Source organism: Oryzias melastigma, linkage group LG22 (genome assembly GCF_002922805.2).
Source record: "Oryzias melastigma strain HK-1 linkage group LG22, ASM292280v2, whole genome shotgun sequence".
Lineage (NCBI taxonomy): Eukaryota > Metazoa > Chordata > Actinopteri > Beloniformes > Adrianichthyidae > Oryzias > Oryzias melastigma.
Genome location: NC_050533.1, coordinates 15,820,116 through 15,844,153, shown reverse-complemented (window position 1 = coordinate 15,844,153; position 24,038 = coordinate 15,820,116). Strand labels below are relative to the sequence as shown.

The 24,038-nt window shown below is 38.7% G+C and overlaps 1 protein-coding gene across 3 annotated transcripts; it reads left to right on the top strand.

Annotated features, from left to right (window-relative positions):
* The first annotated feature begins 2,710 nt into the window (after positions 1 to 2,710).
* On the top strand, positions 2,711 to 22,823 carry LOC112149340 (coiled-coil domain-containing protein 9B). 3 transcript variants are annotated; one of them, XM_024276997.2, is made up of 14 exons: positions 2,711 to 2,973; positions 6,851 to 6,951; positions 7,042 to 7,146; positions 7,260 to 7,415; positions 9,136 to 9,294; positions 12,475 to 12,537; positions 15,165 to 15,343; positions 16,266 to 16,315; positions 16,387 to 16,428; positions 16,515 to 16,611; positions 18,564 to 18,597; positions 18,669 to 19,182; positions 19,253 to 19,335; positions 19,627 to 22,823. In XM_024276997.2, exons 3-14 carry the CDS (start codon positions 7,081 to 7,083, stop codon positions 19,651 to 19,653), a joined length of 1,470 nt encoding a protein of 489 aa, XP_024132765.1. In that variant the 5' UTR covers positions 2,711 to 2,973; positions 6,851 to 6,951; positions 7,042 to 7,080; the 3' UTR covers positions 19,654 to 22,823. The 3 variants fall into 3 exon arrangements, with proteins under 3 accessions (XP_024132765.1, XP_024132757.1, XP_036065885.1); XM_024276989.2 differs by having other exon boundaries at positions 6,851 to 6,958; XM_036209992.1 differs by lacking the exon at positions 2,711 to 2,973 and having other exon boundaries at positions 6,568 to 6,958.
* Positions 22,824 to 24,038: the final 1,215 nt, after the last annotated feature.

Here is a 24,038-nt window from a genome sequence, read left to right as displayed (position 1 = left end):
CACTCAAGCACTCAAACCCCTCTACCACGTTAAGGTGGCGGTTCAAAGAAGGGTTTTTCACACTATTTCACACAAAATAAAATTTTGAACAAATTCTCTCATCCAGTTGTAAATATTATTTTTATTTCAACTCTATCTACCTTACTGACCAGTTGTTGAGCTACCTATGAGCCCATTCTATTACTGTAATGTCTAGATGCTCTTTTGTTGTGTTCAGAGTTGCATCTTCAATGCTATGCAAACATGAATGAATCTGAATCTTGTATATTTTAAATAGATCATAAATAGATCTGATGTAAGCAGAACCTGGAGAAACTAGTGCATGCATTCATCTTTAGTCAACTTGATTACTGTAACAGTGTTTTTACAGGACTACCAAAAAGAAAACTTTATGTACAATGCCAAAAAATGGTCAGTTAATGTATTTATTATTTTTTTAATCACAAATTGTGTCTATTTTTATTAAATCCCCTTATATGTCGAACCAATAAAAGTCATAAAACATGCCTACTCAACCAGGACAGGGGTTTGTAACCTGAAGCTCCAGAACTGGCTAAAGAAAAATAAACTAATAGTGATTTTTAACCTTTTAACAACACAAAAAATAAATTAAATAAATGTTTTTCCTGCTGCTTATTGCTTTGAGGAAGTAACACCCACAACCAATATTTTTAAAAACAGGTTTTCTGATTGTGCTCCACTGTTTGGTTGAGTTTAAAGGTTAGAAGTAAGGGTTAATAAATTAACATTGAATTGATTTATATTAGTTAAGCAGATGAATTTATGTCAGAGGGGCATCAGAAAGTAGGATTTAACTAAAGGCTTTTACATTCCTGCTGACATCGAAAGTCCTTGTTCGCTTTCTTTGTTTGCTCTATGCTTCCAAAAAATGCACAGATTTCAAACATTAAGCACAAATTTGGCAAAAAATCTAAACTTTTATGAGTTTAAAGCAGATTTGTTTAAAGCACATTTTATCTTATCTTATTTTATCTTGTGTATTCTTTATATACTTTTTCTACTGGATCATAAACCAATGAATTCCTGTTTACGTTCTGTTTAACAGCAATAGTAAGTAGTACATGTACGACAGATCACTAAAGTGGGCTATTTTTGACTTTTGCTGTTTAAAACCTTTTGTAGGCATACATTAGCTGCACTGGAATGATCTTGTTTGCCTTCATTTAAAATGAAGTTATACGAGGTTCTGTCAAAAGGAAAAAATTCACATTTTGAGAAAATGCAAGTTTTTCTTTGTATTACTGTTTTTATTCATGTCAAAAATGAAATTTAGTTCATATTTATGTTAAAGTAACAATGTTTTGCATTCAAAAAGGGGTATCAAAGTTTCCTAAAGTGTAAAATAAGATTTTAGGGCTCCTAATAGGTTGTAATCAGTAAGAAATAGACCTCTTCTACTGGTGAAGGTTGCAGACCCCTGCATCATAATAGTCTTCCATAATTATTTTTTTTCTGTTTCTTGATTTTGATAATTCATATAAACTATTTCAGTCTAAAAAAGCTGAGTGTATTTTAATTTAAAATACTCAAGGCTTCATTGTCATTTTGTTTTCTTTTCAGTTGAAGCTGTAGTTGATAAAGATTTGCCGCTACCTGGTGGACAATGTTGAACATTGCAGACGAAGTGAAAAAGAACCTGCTTGATGTTGGAGTCCAGGTGATGGTAAGGTACTTTAATGTCGTTTAATCTCTCTGAGTAGCATGTTACAGTTTCCCATTTGTGCAGAAAGTAGCTATTTATCTGGATGAGCACGAGGGGGGACTATTTTTTTAGAACACTTATTAAAAGAAAAGTTGAAAAAACGACATTAATGATGTTAAAAAACTTTAAATATTCATTTAGATACTTATATTTTTCACATTTTGCATACAAAATATTCAAACTAAGCCAAGAAATTGAACACAAAAGCCTAATAAGATAATTTGACTAAAATAATTAAGAAAAAAAACATTTTAGCTGTTTTTTTTATGACACTTAACAGTCTAAAAGTTAAAATAATGAAGGTATGACTAGAATTTAAATAGAGGTTTGTGTAGCTTGAAAAACAACAAAATCAGTAAGAATAAAATAAACTCTATAGAGCTTGAACTCTCTTTTTATGTATTTGTTAATTACAGTAAACCTAAGGATAATTAGTTATAATTAAACTAATAGAGAAATCAAACATGTTTGAAATGATGCCATTTGAATTTCAAATTTGGTGGAAATCCTGAGTCTGCCTTGATGTCCAGACTTGGCAGGAGGCATTATGCTCCACACAAAGAAGTGTGGGAAGTGGTACGTTGTGCTCCCCGCTGCCCTCCTGCTGTTTGAGGAAGCATCATTAGTACTCTGAGCATGTCTGCAGCTCTAAAGACAGACAGCTGTACCTCACTGAGATTGAGCAACAGGCACAGCAACACACACAAGCAGAACAGGGATGGATCACTGTTGTTTCTGAATGAAAAAATCCAAATTTAACTATTTAAATATATATTTTTTATTGTTTTTAAGATGTTTCTTTTTCCTATTTGTTCTTCAGGATTGCTGCCTCCATAGACACCACAGACTGGGATGATGCTGCCAGATTTTAAAATAATAATAAAGATGATTAAAAAACGATATTTGGATCTTTTTAAATATTTTTGAAAACATTCTTAATAATACGTTTGTATTATTGCAGAAGACTGACTCATATTTGAAGAGGAGGGGGGAGCAAGTGCTTAAAAAGGGGGAGAGGAGCGCCACAAGCAGGAGGGTGGGAGAGTCACAGAGAGGCAGGACGAGCGGGTGGGTGCTGTGAAATCTGTTAACAGGGGAGCTCTGTGCGTTTGTTAGACGTCTTGGCTGCTTGCCCAACCGGGCTCATTGTAATTGAGGCATGATCGTCGACTCCAGGCTGCCCTCCTCGCCGCCTCGGCTGCCTTGCGTCTGGACACAGCCCGGCTCTGAGCGCTGACATGGAAAGACCCGTGAGTGGCTTCTCCCGTCTCTCTGGTGTTAGGTTCCCCCCGTCTTCCCTCCTCCGCTGTGTCGCAGATTTAGCTGAGGCTGCATGCAGAGCTCCTCTCGCTCTTTCTCTGCTGCTGCTGCTTTTGTAGGAGGCAGGAACGGCGAGGAAAACCGTCTCTCCACAGGCCCCCTGTCCTCCCGCCTGCCCGGGCATGGGTGCCGCCTGTCCACAGCCAGACCCACGGTGCACTGTGGCAGAACCATAACAGAGCTTCGTCATCCCCATACGGGGTTATCCCCGGTGTGGGTCACAGAGGCCGCCGTTTGCTGAGGTTTAGAGTCGGTCTCTCCATTGCGCCTATTCTTAGTGGTATGTTCTCATCGTCTGTTGTGTTTGGATACCCTGACAACTGGCTCCTCTGGGGTAAGCACTTTCCAGCCTGCTGCCATTCAGAGGGAATCCAAACTTTTCTCGTGCAGCTGCATCGATGCGTGAAGCAGTTTAATAAAAGGTCAGATCTCTTTAATTAAAAGACCTCAAACATCTGAGCAGCAGCTTTCTTTAAAGGCATCAGTGTTTGTGCATCGCTCTGGAGTGGCTCTTCATCCTGCTGTGGTAATGTCAGACAGAAACAACCTTGACTGCTGCATCGCCGCTGTGGTGCTGAGTGGGGGATTAGTGACTCACGTTGCCACATCTGCTTCCAGTCTCCAGTCAAGACCCTTCAGAGTAACAAAGCGTGGAGAGCGCCGTCCTCTCTGATTCTCATGTACAGAACTGCGAGCGGCAGAACGCTCTCTGTCGGCGGCGTTGCCACACGTTTCCTCTAGAGCTGTGAAAAACAGCAGATGATGCTGAGCTCGGAGAACACATGCTTTTTACAGTTTGACTTCAGAGCTGCTAGGTTTGAAAGTTTGCCATGGTTTTGAAGCATTTTAAGGGTCACTTTAGACTTTTTTTTAAAAAAAAAAGAACACTGAACATAGTACAGAACCCTATTTTATGTATTTTTTTATAAACACTAAAAGCCACTTGTCTCTTTAGTGGAATACTCTTGCTGAACTTCCACTGATGGAGTTTTTAAGTATCGATCACAGTTTTCTTTTTGAATGTTTTATTCAAATTGTTATAAACGACCCTGTTTGACCTTAAAGTTTGATCTTTCCTGTATGCTGGAGTTTTCTCTCCAGTAACATTGCGCCTAGTTGGACACATTTCCCAAAAGGGAATTCATTACCTGATAAGCGAGATCCTATTTAGCCTAAAGCACAGTGAAGCGAACTAAATGAGAGACAAGTTTCACTTAATATGAAAGAACACATCAATAAATGGGATTAAAAGTATAATTTCCTGTGCTTTAGTCTCCTCTCAGACAGGTTTTGCTTTGCAGTTTTTAATGTTCGATGCTAACTCTGAAATGTTGAATTTGTTGGCATGTTGACACTGAAGAAAAGTTGGTTTGAATTAACAAAAGTTCATGCAAGCCTCAAACCTAAAAATGTTTTTTACTATTAAAGTCTCACTCCAGAAAACTGGTGCTTTTAACACGTTCTTGTAACATTTATCTTATGATGGAGGACAAGTTTAAAGACAATTGAGGTTAAAATGGAATTTCTGAGTATTTTTTTTTACTCAAGTTGTTGTGAATCAGAAGCAGACTTAAACATGCAGTTGGAAAAAAACTTGTTGTGATTGAGGTGTTACAGTTGGTGGGCTACAAACTCCCTGTTCTGTTACATTCTGATGCATCCACTTGCAGACACATAGATCCATGTACGTCTTGATTTCCTCGTCTGAATCTGGCTCTATGCTGTACAGCTGGATAGCTCCATTTTTTGTTGCACCAGTCATGTTAGGTTGGAGTTGTGAGGGGAGATAAGCTTTTGAGAAAGTGTGAACAGATAGATGTTGGGAAGCAGGGGCAGGATTACTCCACACCAACAGTCCCACCCTCAAATCAGAGGTGAATTTCTACTGAACTGCAGAAACTACATCACAGCTGTTGTTGTTTTTTTTTGGCTAAAACAGGCATAATTATGATTGAAAGACCACTAAGAATGATTTTACAATAAATCAAAAGGCGATTTGACTTTAAGATGAAAGAAGGCATCATATTTGTCTAAATCAAACTTGTGATTATTGCCATCTTGGCCTCTTTTTGAAACACAGACCAGCTTCACAAGTGTTGGATTGGACATTTACCTGTGAATTGATAAAGGTACAAACAGTGTGCAGTCTACCTGTCATTGATCTGAAATCTGCGTTAACAGTCTCAAATCTCACCGAGAGCATTCTGAATGAGGAATGGGTGGACTGATAACTCTTAAAAAATGGTCAATTGGGCAGGACAAAGTCAGAGGAGAGTTTTGTTAAAGTTCCACTCCAACTATTTTAGTTTCTATTGTAAAATCTGGTCTTTTAGTTATGATTATGCAGTTTTCAGCCAAAATCTATAAGACTGTGTTGTTTTTTAAAGACAGTTTCTGCAGAGCAGCAGGAGCTCATGGGAAATTCACCTCTGAGTTGTGCTAATTTCCCATCAACCCTTTGTTTACACTCTCTCCTGCTAGCTTATAGCACCTCACAAGGCCAAGCTAGCATTAGCATAGCAAAAAATAAAAATAAATAAATAAAATAAAGGGACCACCCACAAAATAGTTCTATTATCAGTGGATGTGTTTACTTTTAGGTTAGAATAATGTAATAGCATATTTCTCTCACTTTTGCTTTAAACTGAGATAAATCCAGGCTGGTTTTCCATGAAATGCCGATAAACTCAACATTGGAACCAAAATCAAAACCAAAACAGTAAACCATGCAGTCATCTGGTTAGTTTGATACATGAAATATAAAATTAGCATTCTTTTGGAAATTGTTTGAGTTTTGTAAATAAATAAATAAATCAAAAATTAAAAGGAAATTCAAAAATATTTCAAAATTAAAAGTGAGTAAAAAAACCAAAACAAAAATTCTGTATGAAATGGGTCAAAGAAGTGATGCATTTTAAAACTCAGTAGCAGCTAGTCAAATCAGTCAGGAAAAGTCAGTTTTGCTGATTTATCTTATCTCTATTTTAAGTTCTGCACAGTACTTTCCAATGTAATAATCATAATTATACAGTACTCCCTGCTATCTGCATCACCTCAAAGCTACAGAGCAAACCCTAATCACACATTAGTAGACATTTCAGAAACCAGTGACTCAAAGTGACTTTATGCCTCCCTTAAAGACTCTATGGCATGTATTTATTTTTTTTTATTCAAAGTGCTTTTAACTAATAAAAGGTACATGCATCTTAGGAACCAACTGTTCTAGACATACAGTAGAAAAGTATTCTTTTACCAGTTTTAATTATAAATGTATGTCAAATTACAAATCCAAATATTTTCAGTGTCAAAATAACAACTTTATTCATTGTAGTAAGAGTACTTTGGTCTGCGGCACAGATTTGAGACAGAAAAATATAATTACAACAGCAAGAAAGGAACAAACAAAGAAACTGGAACATCTATTGTTTGTGTGTTGGCGCTCTCGTATCCAGCAGCCGATCGTGCGGCAGAGCTAGCTGCAGCTCTGTGAGTCCATGTGCAGTCTCTGGACCCCATGTGAGGAGCTGCAGCCTGCTGACTGCACTGGGATGTTTGGGATTCTCTGCATAAGTGTAACTGAGCTTTGTAATGAGCGCTCCAACTGTGGCACAAGGGTGGATGTGTTGTGTCCTAATGTAGAAGCCAGGGTGCTGAAAGCCTTCTCCTTCAAAGAAGGAATTTTTTTGGGAAAGCATTTGAAACAATTTTGAATTAGAGACACGTTAAACCTGTGTTTAAAAAAAACTAATTTCAATTAATTATTATTTTTTTTATTTTTATGAAATGACATGTTTTTCCTTCTCCCAGACGACTGATGACATGAAACCCAAGCGAGATCAAGAGAGGGATCTAGAGCTGGACAAAAAGATCGAGGCCCTCCGCAGGAAGAATGAGGCTCTCATGAAGAGGTACAAGGTGAGGAGGGCAGGTGTTTGTAGGCAGGTTTGGGTTCCAGGATTTCACTCAGTCCCTCAAACGTTCCTGTTTCTGACGTGCAGGAGGTGGAAGAGGACAGAAAAAAGGCGGAAAAGGAGGGAATGGCTCTGCAGAGCCGGAAGGGAAAAGCTGATGATCTCACCATCACGATCAGCAAGTCTACCAGCGTGAGCGATCACAGTACTCCCAGACGACTCACCCACCCACACTCCCAATACTGAAACCCCACCGTGTAGTTCTTTGAAAGGAGTTTCAATATTTCATGTTGTCTTTGGAGCAGGACAGCCGTGTGGTGGTGACAAAGCCATCCGGCTGCGAGTCACCAGCTGCTCAAGGACAGCAGGGGGCTGAGTCTGACAGGGGCGGGGCGACCCCCACACAGGCGGCTGAGCCGGGCCAGACGAGGCAGCTGACGGTCACCATGGCTGGCAAAAAGGTGAAACCACTGATGTGCTGATGTCTGTTTAAAGCCCATCGTGTTTGTAACATTTTCATGTAGTAATAATTTATAAAGGAGGACACATATTAAGAAAATTAATATGTATGAGTATTTCTTTATTCAAATCATTGGGAATCAGGAGTTGACGAAAAATGCAGTTGGAAAAGCTACAAGCCACAAATCCCAGCTCTGCTCTATTCTGATGCATCCACTTGTAGATACATCCATATACATCTGAGCTTATCTCAAAACTGTACAGCTGGATCACTCCAATATACTATTGATGGCCATTTTTGTAATGCTTGGTCGGGGTTGTGAGGGGCTGTAAGCTAGTGGGAGAAAATTATAAATAGATGGGTGAAGGTAAGGGGGCGGGGTGGCTCCAAGCCACAGTCCCATTCACAACTCAGAGTTGAATTTCTAATGAACTACTGCTGCTCTGCAGAAACTATATGTCCTAGAAAATGACACTTAAAAAATGTTTAGAAGCATAAAAGTAATTTATAAATGGTGAACATGTCTCTGTTGTTATCTAAGTGTAAACTCAAACTTAAACACACTGAGAAAAAAGTTGTTGTGTAACACCTGCTGTGGATTTAATTCTGTCATATTAAAAACATTTTTTTTATTATTGTCCTACGAATTATTTTTGTTTTATTTATCCGCCATATCTTAAAAGTCTGTAAAATATTGTCCGACTTTAAACTGGTCCGTGAACACATCAAGGCTTCACATGGAGCAGCTCGTTAGCATTAGCATCATGCTAATGCTACACCGCAGTCACCAAATCAACAGTTTTTATTAAACTTTTGATCGTTGTTATAACTTCAGCGGCTTTGTCTTCCAGTTCTAGCTGGATCCCGTAAAAAAATTCACCAGATGTTCCACTGCTTCATCAGCCGATACTACACGTTACACAGAGAAGTTAGCGGAGTGACTGCGGGAGTTTGTTGTCTTCTGAGCGCTTGTTTACCATTCGTGCAGACGACGGAACAGAAGTGGAGTGGAGTGGAGTAGTGGAAAAGTCCAAAAAAATGACCAACATGAGAGCTAATCAACATAACTAATTATATACAAACACTTACTCGCCATGTGGCGACTAACTCTCTAACTTTTACCCGCCAAAGAGACGAAAATGCTTGCTGGCGACTGTCAATTTCAAACCCTTGAAAATAAAGTCTATGGCGATAGACTCATTGCTATCGCGATATCTATCGTTATAGTCTTATCGCCCAGCTCTATTTAAACCTTTTCTTGATTTTGTAGTTGTTTTTTTCTTGAATATTTACACAAAACATAAATGAAATTTCTTCAGCAGGGAGACATTGAAAAATTAAGGAGATATATAGGCCTACTGAAATGCAAATTTTTCTACTGAAGTATTTTTAAATCAGAGGCAAAGCAATATGCACAATGAGATAATCTAAAAGGTGGCTATATTCAGTTTGGTAAACGTCTATGAGGACATAAAGTTGATTCTGTTCTGGAAAATAAGGTGTTGATTTGAAAATAATAATTCAATAACACTTGAATATGGCACTAAACAGGTGCAGTCTGGGAAAAAATAACAATAGTTGAATTTTACTTTAACTTTTGAGGTCATTTTTGTTTATTTAAGATTTTTTTTGTGTTGTAGTACTGTAAAAAACTGTACAGACTCAGAAACTGTCTTTTTGTTGTAGCAGCAGCTGTGGTACTCATTTATGTGACTCCCCAGGGAAAGAGGGTGGTGCGGGAGAAGCCGGAGAAGAGATCGGACTCAGCAGACATCAGGAACCCCACGAAGGACGGACAGGCCAGGCGAGTGGAGTCAGCGAGGAGGAGGAAGCAGCCGCCCCCCACCACCAAGAGAGATGCAGCAGCAGAAGCAGTCCAGGTCTGATCCACTCAGCACTCCAGCCATCATGAACTCATCCACCCTTCTGTGCCCCGCCACCCTCACGCCCCCTTTTTTTGTGCGCTTGTTCTCTTGTGCTGCACACATGCGTTTTACATAGATGTCAGACGTGTTGGCTGGCCCTTCCCCTTCACTGATGGAAAACAATGCAGCCCAGAGAGGATGTGGTGCTAGTATTGGACTAGGAAAAGGGTGAGGGGATGTTAATAGAGATGTTAGCTCGAAGGTTGGAATCACATCACACCAAAAGGTTTGGATTTAATCATCAACCTTGAAAAGTAAGAAACAACCAGGTCTAAGTTTTGATCCCACAGATTTGTTGCCATTATTGTTCTATTTATTACGCTTTTGGTTGGAAAGGTGATAAAAATGTCTAAACATTTCAGAAAAAAAACATGCAAAGCGTCACAAAACTCATGATTAAAAACAGAAAACACACTTTTAAAATATATAAGCTGTTTCATTTAAATCTAATCTAGTAATTCATCATGTTAAATGTTTTGTTTAAAATATTTGCATGAATTAATTAATTCATTCATTGATGGATGGATGGATCCCCCTAAACCAAAGGTAAGACTACTCTTCCTGGGGGTCTGATTTAAAATAATACATGCATTGATGCATAAAATAATAATAAATAATAATAAAAACACATACATAATTAAAACCCTCATCAAAATAAATACATACAAAAAAATAATACATGGGAAATGTATACATTTGAACTAATGGTAAAACTCATAGTTTTTTAAATGCTCTTTCCAGGATTCATAATGTTATTTATTGGGGCTATTTTTTAAAGTAATTCATTTCTAGACAAAACCATAAACTGAGGGTGCAACTAAAGGATGACAAAGTGGATGAATTGAAAATCTTGCTCTTAATACACTTAATACACTGAGGGCAATTACTGAGTAATTACAACAACTTGTTACTTATTTTTGTTATTCTACCCACTCACAGTTTTTTTAAATTATCCTCCAACTTCTTCAAACCTTTTTTTTCTTTTTCTTTTGTTCCCTATTTTCCTATCTCTGACATCCCACTTTCTCTTTGGTCAAATCCATATTCTTCCCCTACGGTTTCTCCCTACCCCTACGGTTTCTCTCTACCCCTATGGTTTCTTCCTACCCCTACAGTTTCCCCCTAACCCTACGGTTTCCCCCTATCCCTACGGTTTCTCTCTACCCCTCCGGTTTCTCCCTACCCCTACAGTTTCTCCCTACCCCTACGGTTTCTCCCTACCCCTACAGTTTCTCCCTACCCCTACATTTAGCCCTCCAAACGGAGAGTTATGGAAAATTAGTGTCCTCAAATTTGGATGTTACTCCAACTTAATTACATCATCAATAGTCGCCGATCTTCTACTTTGGCACGCAGCTGCTAGTGCTCGGACATACATAACATCAGTTTTAGAACTTTAAAAAAGTCTTGTAAAAACAAAAAGTCCTTACTTACATTTAAATGTAAACTTTTGTGCTTCAGAGTACACCCTTGTGAAGAAAAGCGCTTCTCCTCTGCGGCACAGCGGGAGGCAGCTTGCTGTTCTGGCGGAGGGATACGGAACTCAAAGTCAATACAGTCTACCCTTAAAAAAGCTGTTTTGGACACCCCTATCCCTTCAAATGCCCCTACAATTGGAGGGTTAGAAGAATGTGGATTTGGCCCTACTCTCTTCTCTTTTCCATCCTGTCCAACAAGAAAATTATATAAACATAATCAACATAAATTTAGCCTCAAATGCAAAAAGGGTTTAACAAAACAAAAGATAACAACAAAACCGGAAACACAACTACACCCAACCCCCCAACGCCATACCTTGTATAACTCCCTAACAGTAAAATGTGTCCAACAAATAGGTCTTCAGCTCATTTGGACAGGACAAATTAAAATAGGTACATATTCCTTTTAAATCTTTGATTTTTGAAACTTTCAATAAATTGCAATCATTTCTTAGATACACACTTTCAAGTGGGTTTCTTCCAAAGATTAGTGTCACCTTTTGATTTCACACTACTTCAGTGTATTTACACGGATGCATTTCCCCCGGCTGCTCTGCAAAGTGCCGCCCTCTCAGGCCCTCTAGGTATGCAAATACTCCGGACCAGCTGCTCTCCGTAATTCTGGACCCCGGGGCTCTCACTCTCACACTTCAAGCTGCTCCGCCGACGGGCTGCTGCACAGACAGCTGATCCTAATGCAGGTTTTGAAAAGGATGCCGTGCAGCAATTGGCTATGTTAGGCCTGTCCCCCTGCCCCATCCAGCAGAGACTTGGCTTCCGCACTAACATTTACACAACCAGCGTCTTCTGAAGCAGCTGTGAAGGAGTGGTTGGGGCAACCTGTCAGAAATATGACGGAATTTTTTCCTAAAAAGAGCAACAAAAACGTGGGAATTAGCAATGATGTAAAAGTGATGGGAGTGCCTGGAAATGACGGGTCTGTCTTTTCACACTTCTGGGACAACACAATGGTGGTGGAGACACTGTCTATAAAACTTTATAAGTGGTCTGCCCTCTTCTGGAGCGATTGTCTCAGCTTCCCCTCACCCCGAAAGGGCTGATTTGATCTAATTAACATTCAACTGCCTCCTCACTCTGAAAAGTCTCATTATGCCGGCAGAGACGAGCCTGGCAGGATGCCAGAGGAGGAGGAGGAAAAGAGGTAGAGAGGTCTGAAAGTTCATGTGATTGCCTGATGTGGGCGTGCGAGCGGATATGTGGGCGCTCATGCCTCTAGGTGCACCTCCAGACCTCTGTAGCCAGTGTTTATTGACTTCTCCCTCTTTCCCTTCGGACTGTTGCCGTTTATAGAAGCCTGACTCACCCTTACAGGAGTCTCTTTACTGTAAAATATTTGTACCTGTGATGTAATCCGGTTGAGGTGGTGTCCATGTTTTAGCTGTTTGGTGTCCATCCTCCAGCAGACTGAAATGACTTGAAGCTGAAGGGTTCAGTTTGGCTTTGAAACCACTTGAGGGCAGTGCAGGCTTGAAATCCCTCTCAGTGGATGAGTCAGTTTGACTCTGTTTGGCTGTTTATGGCAGCAGCATTGTGACTCCTGACATCCATGTTTCAAATACTGCCAAGGTTTTGCTGCATCACAGTTTTCCTTGCTTTGCTCATCCTTTTTTTTTTAATATTCTAATTTTTCTGATAGGAGGAGGCAAAACAAGAGCAGAGGGAGTCTGAGGAGCTCAACAACATGTCAGAGCAGTGCCAGGTAAATATCATTTACAGGGAGATGCATTCACTGCTCTCCTCTGCACATCATCACAACATGGTACCATGTGCACTCCTTTTTTTTTTGCTTGTCCTGGTCTGCCTCCTCTTGGTTTGCTACGTCAGAGGAATAGCTCAGAGCTGTTTCACAAAGCAGGCGTGTGATAAATAAACCCAAGTGGCAGCGAGGAGGGGCTTTGAAAGGCTCAGCAAAAACCACACACGACAAGAGATGCTCTTCATGCCTCCCCAGGCTTTCCGTGTACTTTGCTGCTCTGCAGTTGGGGTGAGAGAAGAAAAGGTCTAATTTTTAGGTTGTGCTTCTAGCCTCCTTTAGTATTGTAACAGAGGAGACAAAGCATTTTTAACGTTCAGCCTTCACGTCTCAGTCCCTGATGTGGAGAAATTGAAAAGTTGCAATTAGTGATCGGGGAAGCAGCTTCAGTCTGCCTGTTGTAACATGCGAGAATGACTTCCCATGAGGCTCTTGTTGTCCTCTGAGGACAACAGCAGAGGGACAAGAACAGGCACGAACACAGATGCTCTCCTCTATTATCTGTAAGAACGAAGGCAACATGTTTACTTGGCTATTTTTCACTGACTGGGTTTCTTTGATTTCCTCTCTCCTGTTACAAGATGGTAAAAAGAAGACATTTCTTAACTTTAAACAAGACAATTTCTACATTTTTATCATTTTTAACATACAACAATGTATTAGAGAAGCTGCTGGATTTTTGTGGGATGTTCCCCGTTTGTCATCTTGGTTTTTTGAGACAAAATAAGAACCTTTATGGGAAAAAACAAACAACATAAATGTACTCAGTTCGATTACTCGTACATAATTTATATTTGGTATATAAGTGCAATTATAGGTTATTTATTATTAACAAGTACAAAACTGCATCCCTCTATGGCCACCAGCAGTCTATTATTACCTATCAGTATCACTGGATGAACATATATTAGACTTATATATTATTAATGGTTTTATATTTGATATTTAACATGTATTTTCATTTCTAATTCTGACTTTTCCTTCTAAACACCTCAAGAGCATCATAATTCCATTGTGCAGAAGGACAATAAAGGAAATCCTGGTTCTGATTTTATCAACACTTTTATTCATGCTATCTTAAAATATCACATCAATATTTCATAAAAAGGTTTGTTAATCCAAATCACCAATGCATTTTTTCTTGAAAAGATTTTTTTCAGTTTCCAATTTTATTATTTCTTCCAAAGAAAAATTTTCTTCCAAAGAAAAGTTTATTAAACACAATTTTTGTCATGAACTGGTGGTGATGGAGCCAAAATGCAAGAAACTTGACGTGTGGGAAATATTTAAGCATCTAATAAATAAACCTTAACCATAAGGTTGCAACTAAAGGGTGACATGACAGCTGAACTGAAAATCAGATAATTAAATAAACTGAAGGCAATTACTTAGGTTAGGACAGGTGTGGGTAAATTAATTTCCAAAGAAAAGCAAGTGAGACTGTTGGGGAAAAAATAAGTTTGAAAACAAAAAATTATAATTTAGCTGACAAACGAAAACAAAGACTACAATCCTCTAACTTTTAATGTTTTATTGTATCAGAAGTGAAAGTATACTTTTAAATTGAAATAAAAAAAAAATTCAGTAGTTTGGCAGTAGTACCCAGCTCTAGATGATGAAAACCAGATTTTGGGTGTTTTTAACATGTTCATTTGGCTTTTTTCTCTTAATGGAGTACATATATAAAGTAGGGCTGTCATGATTAGTCAACTAATCAACTATTAAAATAGTCGACAACTAATTTATTAGTCGATTAGTCGTTACTTTATTTTATATGGAGTCTGAGTTTAATAAAGTTGAAAGTTATAATGGCGTTCTGTTCTACTAGCTTTTTGGACTATTTTGGAGTTTATCTAATATTTCAGCTGCACGCTAGCTATTTTGGCTCATTTAAAAACAAAAAAATAAAAATTTAGGCTAATTTGGAGTTTAGCTAATATTTCAGCTACATACTAACTGTTTTGGCTAATTTAATTTTTTTTAAAAGCATTTTTAGGCTAACTTGTAGCTTAGCTAATATTTTACCTGCATGTTAGCTACTTTGGCTAACTTTTTTCAGTTTTTTAGGCTAATCACGCATTTAACTAATGTTTTAGCTGGCTATCAGCTTAAGTGTTTTTGGCTATTAATTTCAGCATCTTTAGCAATCAGCACTAGCATCTTTAGCGGCCAAGTTGAAAGGCATTTCAGCTGCACCAGTAATGTTTGGTTGAGGGTGTGAGGGGCTGTAAGCTAGCAGGGAGAGCGTGTAAACAAAAAGTCCTCAGCAACAGAGAGACGATGTCCTAGAAAACGACTCTAATTTTTCAATTTTGTCTAAAAATAGCAAAATCGCGATTAAAAGACCACTGGGAACACTTTTTCAATAGATCAAAAGATGATCAGAGTGGAAGTCTAACATCTCCAAAGCAGTCTTTCATTAATTAGTCGAGGGTTGACGTTCTGACTGAAAATACACTAAAACATACTCGTTCCAGTGGACTGCCGTGCTTAATGTGAGCTTGTCCCCTCCAGTCTTTCCTCTGATGCTGAACAGTTGGATGGTTGTTCATTAAAAAAGTTTTTTTCCCCAGGATCCTGAAAACCAACAGGGCGTCTTAGACCTCAACATCCCCACATCAAGAGAAGAGCATGAAGAATATCTGCGCTGGAAGAGAGAGCGTGAGCAGATTGATAAAGAGCGGGTGGCTCGCCATAAAAATGCTAAAGGCCAGTGGAGGCGAGCATGGGACGTGGACAAAACTGAGAACATGTAAGGATGAACATGTGCTGGAATTTTAGATTTAGAATGTTAGATTTGGCGATAGATATTACACACAGAAATATAAATGCACTTTTTATTTTTAACCAAAAGTGTGTCTGCATCAAAGCATGGATGTCTTTTGTGGGGGAAAGGGGAATATTTTCAAATAGTTTTAGAGCTGACAGAGCTCGCTGAATAGACCCTGAGTAAAGCTTGTGCAGAGGTAGTCATTTAGAAAAATAAAATCTGATACAAAACAGTGGAAAATAATAATTCTGTGATGAGAGTAATGCGTTTAATTCGCATGTAAATCTGCATGTAAATATTATTATTTTGGGGCATATTCAGTGCAAATGAAAAGAAAATGAATATGTTGCATGTAAAGAAGCAATAGAAAATCTGAGTTTAGACAGGATAGTGAAGACAGCAGGTTATTAATCCTCATTCATGTCTACATAATCATTATTTTCCTTCAACTGGATTTGAATAGAAGCTTAAGGAGTTGTCTTATCGCAGCAGCAGCCATAAATGACAAAGATGGATGCTTTGTTATGTTTTAGGAAAAGTTTTAGTACAAAGAGTTAATTAATGTCCTGTTTAAGGAAACATCAAAAACACAAAGAGACAAGGGAGGGTTTGCTATTTTTAGCAGGGGATCCAGGATGGAATGCTTTGCCTTATTTGGTGAAGCCTAAACGAGGGCCTGCAGTACAAACACAAGAGGAAATGTGTTCTCTATTCAAATGTTTGGATGTGCTTTTCAAATGCTGGGGGGATAGCTTATGGAGAATAGTCACTGTATGAAAAATGTCCTGTGAGCGGCTGAAATATCACAGGAATCTTTTTATGAGCTCTACGATCTGGAAGTGACGGATTATTTTGAAACACGATCAAGATTTGTTTGTTAGTTGAACTGAGTCTCTGCTCATAGGTTTGCAGGTAAATCCCTTCCTGATGGAGAGTGGGGGGCTTCCAGCAGAGGTAATAAAGCACGAATAGGAAAGGGTTTTCATAAATAAAACATGATAACAAAGTTTTTTGCACTTTTCTAGGTGGAAGAACTCCAAGAAGAAAGGCAGGCAGTGACCTCAGAGGTGTCCCACTTATTGTTGATTATTTAACATAAAATGAGGCTACAACCTAAAGAGAAATGTAACTTTTGGGTGTTTCTCTGCTTTAGGTCATGAGAAGCGAGGCAAAGACAAGGCAGCTAAAAACGTGCTCGTGATGAGCAGCAAAGCCAAAGGCAAAGATCGTCTGACGGGGCGAGCCCGGAGGTCAGTAACAGCATGCACGGAAGGTTCATGCCACTTCTAACAACTTCCAGGACTGCCATGAGAAAAGAATCTTTGAGTAACAAAATTGAGCAAAAAGGAAATGGGAAGGTCATTTTGTTTTTCTGCACTGTGCCCTTGTGTACAAATTCCCCGGGATGTCATGAGACTTGATTTAGAAGATCTGACAGCTGTTTAAATAACACAAAAGTTTTCATTCACATCTCTCTGGATGCTTCTTTTTTTTTTTAATTACGTCTTCGGCTTCTGAAAGTACCATCTGCGTACAGATGGGGGCCTGTGATGCTCAGGATGCTTTCTCGGTTTAGGGATTGCTCAGATCTTAAAGTCTATAAAGCTTTTAGTTGTGGATTTAACAAAATTGAGTTGGCAGAACTGACAGTTGTAATCACAGTTTTTACTTGATGTTTGCCTAACTTGGAAATATGAGTCAAAATTAGAACTAAAAGTTCAAATCTAACTGTTTTATCTGTACTAGCCATAGACATAGATTGGATAGATAACCACTCAGTATTCTGAATGACAAAAATGAAGCCTAAAGTGGGTCATCTATGTACTCCCACTCATCAACAGTCCAAAAACGGGTGACTGAGCGATACTAAGTAAACTTTGTTAGGTTCTCCTATTGACTGTACATGAGAACTGGACTGATATTCCAAGCAGGAAGTACCTGCTGGTTCAGAGAAGCCAAAATCCCACAAACGTCTATAGAAAAAATGAACAGCTATTATTCAGCCATAACATTTTTCATTATAACTATTCTTTCCCCGATACCATTTTTTTCCCCCATGTTTAAGCTAAACCTAACTTTTTCATTATATTTTTTCTTTAGTCCAAATTATTGAAGTTATAAATTGACCAATCAATCGATAATAGCATGTGGTTTCAGATCCGACAATCAAAACTTTTGATTGACAGATTCTTCCAAGCTCACTTTTAAGTGATGGGGTGTGGACTTCCAACAAGCTCACTCCTGATTGGCGTAAGTGGTTGCTATAGAAATAATAAATCAAACTTGATTCAGACCAACCACTGCTTACTGAGGTTATCTGGCTCCAACATGGCGGCATCTGTATCACAAAAAAATGGCAACTGATTGTCGACCCAAAAGTAATCGATTTTCTACGGTGTTGTCAAACTCACTCGGTCCAGTTCTCATATACGGTCAATAGGTTCTCCAAGGATTCTACCCGCCTGTCAAAAAAAAAAAAAAGCTCCCAACTATTTAGAATTTTAAGTATAAAACAAGATTTACACACACAGTTATTATGATGCGGCAACATTGAAAAAAGTGCTTGAAACCATGCTGTATAGATTTATTTTCCTATAGAATCAATTTATTTTACATTAGTTAATGGGTAGTTGTTCATAAAAGACACCAGCCTCCAGTGGCCATTTGAGGGATTGCAACGGTGGCATGTTCTGGTTAGTTTCAAACCTGAAAATGAAAATTGTGGGTTGATACAAGCTGTGTTCATTTTTATTGACAAACAAGAAAACTACAATTTTTAGATTCCATAGAAAGTATTTTATTTTTCCTCATCTTTATTAATTTTTTTGTAATTTTTATGTTAATCTAATATTTTTCATTTAATCATTCTGCAAATCCATAAAAAACTACATTTTAGTTTGTCAAAAATTCTTCAAAAGTAAAGGCTAAAACAATATTTTTACATATGCAAATGTGGTCTTTTTTAAAAGTTAACAGAAAAAGAGTTTTACATTATTTCAGAATTGATCGTGAACATTTGGCTCTCTGCTGGTTTTACTCAAGTTTTGTTGCTTATGCGTTAAATAAAAAATTGCAACCATCATGAAAATAATCAAATCTTGGTCGAAGTTTCTCACTTTGAATAGCTTTAGTCGATAAAAAACAGGTAAATAATTAAAGTTTTTGTTTGTGCTAAGGTGTGACCGGTGTGTATATTTTTCAGGTGGCAGGCAAATGAAGATGGTGAAAACCCCCAGGTGAGATGTCTGATTTTAAAATATGAATTATGTTGGCAAAGAAATGATTGAATGTTTGGAACATTTTTTAGACTACTGAAACGACGTTGGAAGAGTTCCTTGAAGAACTGGACGCTCTCACAAAAGCTGATGGAGAAGAACCGAAAGATCCAGACTCGACGGCAAAGGTGAGCCCAGATCCAGAGAGTCTACCTGAAGAAGTGGTCTCAGCTGACGGCTTGGGAGAGTGTCCCCCCGCTCAGGCGAAACCAGAAGTCTCGTCCCCTCGGGGGTCAGAAAAGAGGGTGCGTTTCTCGGAAGAGCTCATCCAGAAGCCTCCCGTGAAGCAGAAAACAGCCTCCCAGGAGAGCGGCGGGTCAGAGTCGAAAGGCTCGTTAAACGCTTCCTCACCCAAAAAGATTAGGTCTGAAGGTCAAAGGTCACAGCCGCGAGTTTGCCAGAACAGCGAGGCTGGACCATCATCTCCATCACCTGACACTGAACACACTAAAAACGAGAGCAAACCTGCTGAAAAAGCCAAAGCTGCACCGCATGAGGGCTCCCTCCAGCCTGTAGAGCGGACGAACATCAGCAACACAAACACAGGTATACAACCGTTTTACAACCACATTTTTGCTGCACAAACACAAATAATTCCTTTTTCTTTGATTTATAGAGAAACTACTAGACTCCGGTCTGTCTGTTCTGAGCAAGGAGTCAGGAGAAAGCCACCCCACACACACCACCAGCAGTGACAAGGTCAGTTTCAGGAAAAGAAGTGGAGGGGGGGGCGGTATAATGGCTGTATAAATGGACTGATGGGTGTTGGAGGCGCAAATGGATCAGAGTGGTTTATTTGCGCCACAGTTTTTACCCAAACACCACATTTGAGTTCTGACAGAGTGCAGAAAGCGCCACCCCATCATCCACTGCAACACATAATCTGTCAGCCGCCCACCCGAACCATTCATGCAGAGAAGTGGTTACATAAATAGGAAATTATAGTTTTTTTTTGCTGTAAATGCCTCTGATTTTTTCTTCTTTTCACAGGCGAGGGAGCACGGGAAGATTGTGTGACATTTTTTTTTTTTTGAGGATGAACTGTAAATACAAAAATCAAAACACCACGTTTGGACGCTTTTGGCTCCAGTGGCTTTCGAGCAGAACCTCGCTTTTTCCCTGCTGTGCTGTCTCGTTCAATATAATTAGCAAACAGGAAAGGGGATCGTTTTGGAATTTTTTTCTTTCCCATCCAAGCACTTTATGGGTATACAAGTTGGTGTACTGACATGTTTTTAGTATGTAAGTATGCTGCTTGAGTGCAATATCACTGAATGTTTACATTGTACAGACATTTTAAAGTACCTGCAATGGGGCTAGCTGATCAGTTTATACCTTAGGTGACAATAAACTAAAGCCACAGTCCAATTATTTAGTGCCTAAATCTGCCTTAGATATCTTTAAAATTATGTCTATATAGCTTGGTTGCAGACACACACGAGTCTTCATATTTAAAAGAAAGTACTTCCTCTTTAAATTTAAGTTATTTTGGTCATAATGTACAGTAAAATTAATTTTCTAGTTCACAATGTGGAAGAAATAGCAGCTTGTAAAAGACTTTTGGGACAAACTAAATTTAGTGTGTTCTAAGGGTTGACAGAAATGTTTTTAGGCAATAAAATCCTTAGAAAATGACAGTTTTTCCTTCTAGTTTATTTTTAAAGGGCCTATATCATGTAAAATCAACTTTTTTGAGCTTTTAACTGTATTATAATGTTAATTCCTCATGAAAGCTGTATTTTTGCCCCATTCACTTGAGCACCAGCCCCTCCCAATCTACAAAAATACAGACAAGTGACAACAGCCCCTTCCAGGAAGAGTCTACCTAGCCAGCTCCGCCCCCAGGCTAACACATACACACACACTTTTTACCACATTTTTATTTTATATGCACATCCACCTTTGAAAAAGTTTGGATGTCGTTTATTTTCATGATGAAATACAGACACTGTGATGAGGCCGGCTCTAGGATGACGTTATGAAGTGAGCGGCACTCACAAGGAGCGAAAGGCGGAGCCTCTGAGATCTGGGTAGGAAAAGAGCTAGCAAAAATAACTCATTGAACATAAGTTCTTTAGTGTGCCAAAGGTAATATATTATCATATTTATGGATATAGTTCACCCAGAAAAGCTTAAAAATAGCATGATACAGGCCCTATAAAGCGCTGGTTCACAACCCAAGTTGTTCCAGGGCGTAAACTTTGTCAATCGTGTTTTAGTTTGTTTTAGATTAGCTGTCTATGTTTGTTGCAGCTTTCTTAGGTTCTATCCAAGTAGTTCAGGTCCAAACTTTGACTCAATTTGCTTGACTACAAAAACATGTGACAGCAGAATTTTTTTTTTATGTACAGAGGAGTTTGTGTCACACCCAGTGACTTCATGGTTCTTAAAGGCAACCCCAAATGATCACACTTGACAGCTTGTTTAAACTATTACAAGTTTTATGGCCAAATCTCTCCAATCTGTGCATCATTTTTAAAGTTGTGTGGTTTAAGATGCAACTTTGCAGACTTCAGTGATGTTTTCAAGGAGACTTTCTAGACAAGCCATATTCATTCAGACTTCTTTTTTATTATTATTTTGGACTTTTTTTGAACACACCCATGAGCTCGTCTCCTCCCTCTTATTGGATGTCCCATCGCAGCAAAGTACACATTTTCATGGGCTGTATGAAGTGGAGGGTAGCAAATAATCAACTAATTTGATTCACAAGATTATCAGCAGCTGACCGTATGCTCTTAATTCTGTTTAGAAACAGCATTTGTGTGTTTTTGTCCTCCTTGGCCGATTTTAAACTCATCAGAGGTTAATGGCGCAGTGTTCGTTCCCCAAGCGTCAAAACACGCAAATATTTGGTTTTTATCTGTTAAAAAATCACAAAATTGCACAGGAATTACATTATACCGATTAATCTTTCAGCATTAGTGAATGAATAACAGCCAATCAGTGTTTTGCTAAAGTGCATGTTTGAAAAAAGACAGTAATTATTTTAAACTGTTCCCCAATATGACTACTAATATATGTGTATACAATACATAGAAATTGCATTTTGCATCTAAAGTTAATAAAAAACCCACAATAGCTTTACTCTCTACGAGGGTGAAATTTGCAAAACATCTTGTAAAATTAAAGTATATTTTTCACTTTTTTGTTAAACCAACTCCAAAGCACTTTGCCTTTAAAATAATGTCATAGCAATGGTTTGAAGTTAAAAACAAGCTTAACTCAATTAACTCAACCTAGAGTAATCATTTCGCGAGTGACCCCTTTAATGCTCCCTAAAGCACAGCTTTTCTGTTTTAATGGAAAATATCCTGTCTTCCTGGTGTTATTTTCAGCAGTTTTTCTGCTACTGAATGTTGTAACAATCTATTATTTATTTTCCATTGAGACTTTTGGCTCCTGTGGAAAAAAAATGACTCAAGTGTTTAAAAATTGATCATTCGGGTCCGTCCAGCTTCAGTCTTTTACGAACTCAGATGCAATTCCCCTTTGGCACTGTATTATAACTGCAGCTAATGCATATTTTTTAACCATTTCTCTTGCGTAAATGAAGAAAGTTGTGCCTTGCTTATTGGTTTCTTCAATTTTGAAGGTTTACTTAAGTTACATGATTTGTGTCATGTCTGTTTTATGTAATGCACTGTTTGTTTGTTTTGTTTTTGCCTGCTAATTGAAGGACTGATTGTTTCTACTTGACATGTATGGATTTATTTGTATTTATTCTTTACCTTTTTGGTTTTACCGTATTTTAAGAAAAGTCCTTGTGAAGGTTTGTGGCTTTCACGATTACGTAATGCACCGACCTGCTGGGAGGCCTAATGGCTTCCACTGACGTTTATTGGAATCACACTGACAAAAACTGGGACGTTTGGATTCAGGTAATATGTGGTAAAATAACAAGTAGGGGCCTTACTTTCTGTATAAAGCATTAGTTTGAAAACATGACCTCTGATGCCTTTGAAACTCTGAATTTGATGTATTTAAATGGATTTTAGCAGCATTTTTAGGGATGTAGTTTTTGCAGCATTACCTTCATTGAATGTCCTATATAAGTGTCCATGCTCCACCTGTGTGGATGAATTTGTTCAGGTGTGATCTCTGCTGTGTGGAATCTTCATTTGCATCGGAGCAAATAAGAAGGAGGCCCACAGAACGCCAATAAAAACTCTCAGTATTTCAAAAAAGGTGTGAGTGCTTCATTGCTCTTTTACACTTTTCCTCCTCCGCACCTGCAGCAGCACGGCACACGTGTATAAACTCATTGTCCTGGGAGTTTTGTCCTAAAAAATAATTGGCGTCCTGCATGGAAACAGGTGGACAGAGATATAGATCGCCTTCCTGTAAGTGCTTGACCTCGGACCACACTCGCCGTACGTGTTGATTAATTTAGGCTGTGCCCTCTCCGGGGCTGTTGCACTTCAAACAGTCGGGCCCTCCCATAGGTGCTACTATTTAATTATCTTCTCCCAAGGCTATCTCCATAGCAGCCTTCTGGGCCGGTACACAATGTACAGCAGGTTGCAGGCCGTGCTCTTTCCCATAATGCACTTAATGTACAATGCACTTCTTTTCAACACAAACCTGATAGATTTTGATTTCTACAAAATGCTCCCACTGTTGCACAACTCCCCTTGTTCTATTCAGTGCTAAGTTAATGCTTTTAAGGGTTTGACACAATTGTACACTGCAGTGGGGGTGTTATGGAAATAGGTCCTGTAGGCTGTATTAGAGGACTGAAGTACAGTGTAGGCTTATGTTATCTGTACTCTGCTGTGGAAACGCTCCAGGACAGGGAAAACAGAAAGGTTTGATCAAAGCAGCTCTAAACAGAGATTGTTTATTGGATTTATAATTCCAATATTTAATTTGAATTCAAAATAAAGCAGAGGAAATTTGTTGATTGATTTTTTTGCAGAAGTCAAAAGGATGTAAAAAGGAGTCACTTTGTAGCAAAGGTTTTGGTGATTACCCAGTGATTTATTCTCCCTCATGTCGAGTTTGCTTTTAACTCCAAGGCAACAATTTGAGGGAGTTTATTTTGAAAGGGGATCAGTTAAAACTAAGACTCGGTCAGACATGTGACCCTGAAAGCAAATGACTAATCAGTCATCCCCTCCCCGTTTTTGTCATGGTTTGAGATGCACCAGCCTCATGTCTGGTGTCCCTGCAATCAATAGCGTGATAAGGTATCACGTCTGTAAATCACAAAGATGAAAAGATAAGGTGGAGTGCTGCAAACTATAGAAAACAATGAAGACGTAAATGTATCTTTGAAAACTTGATATTTTTTCTTGCCATGCCAGTCTGGGAATTTGAGCGGCGCTGGGCAAGGTAGATTTTTGGAAAAAAGTGCTGGAAGTTACTGGAACCACTTGGCGCCATTTTCAAGTGTTTCCATG

Coding starts and splice junctions, on each gene's coding strand:
- LOC112149340 (XM_036209992.1), top strand. CDS start 6,827: ATGACATGTTTTTCCTTCTCCCAGACGACTGATGACATGAAACCCAAG. Junction 16,612..18,563: donor CTGACGGGGCGAGCCCGGAG/GTCAGTAACAGC, acceptor TATATTTTTCAG/GTGGCAGGCAAATGAAGATG. Junction 19,336..19,626: donor ACACCACCAGCAGTGACAAG/GTCAGTTTCAGG, acceptor TTCTTTTCACAG/GCGAGGGAGCACGGGAAGAT.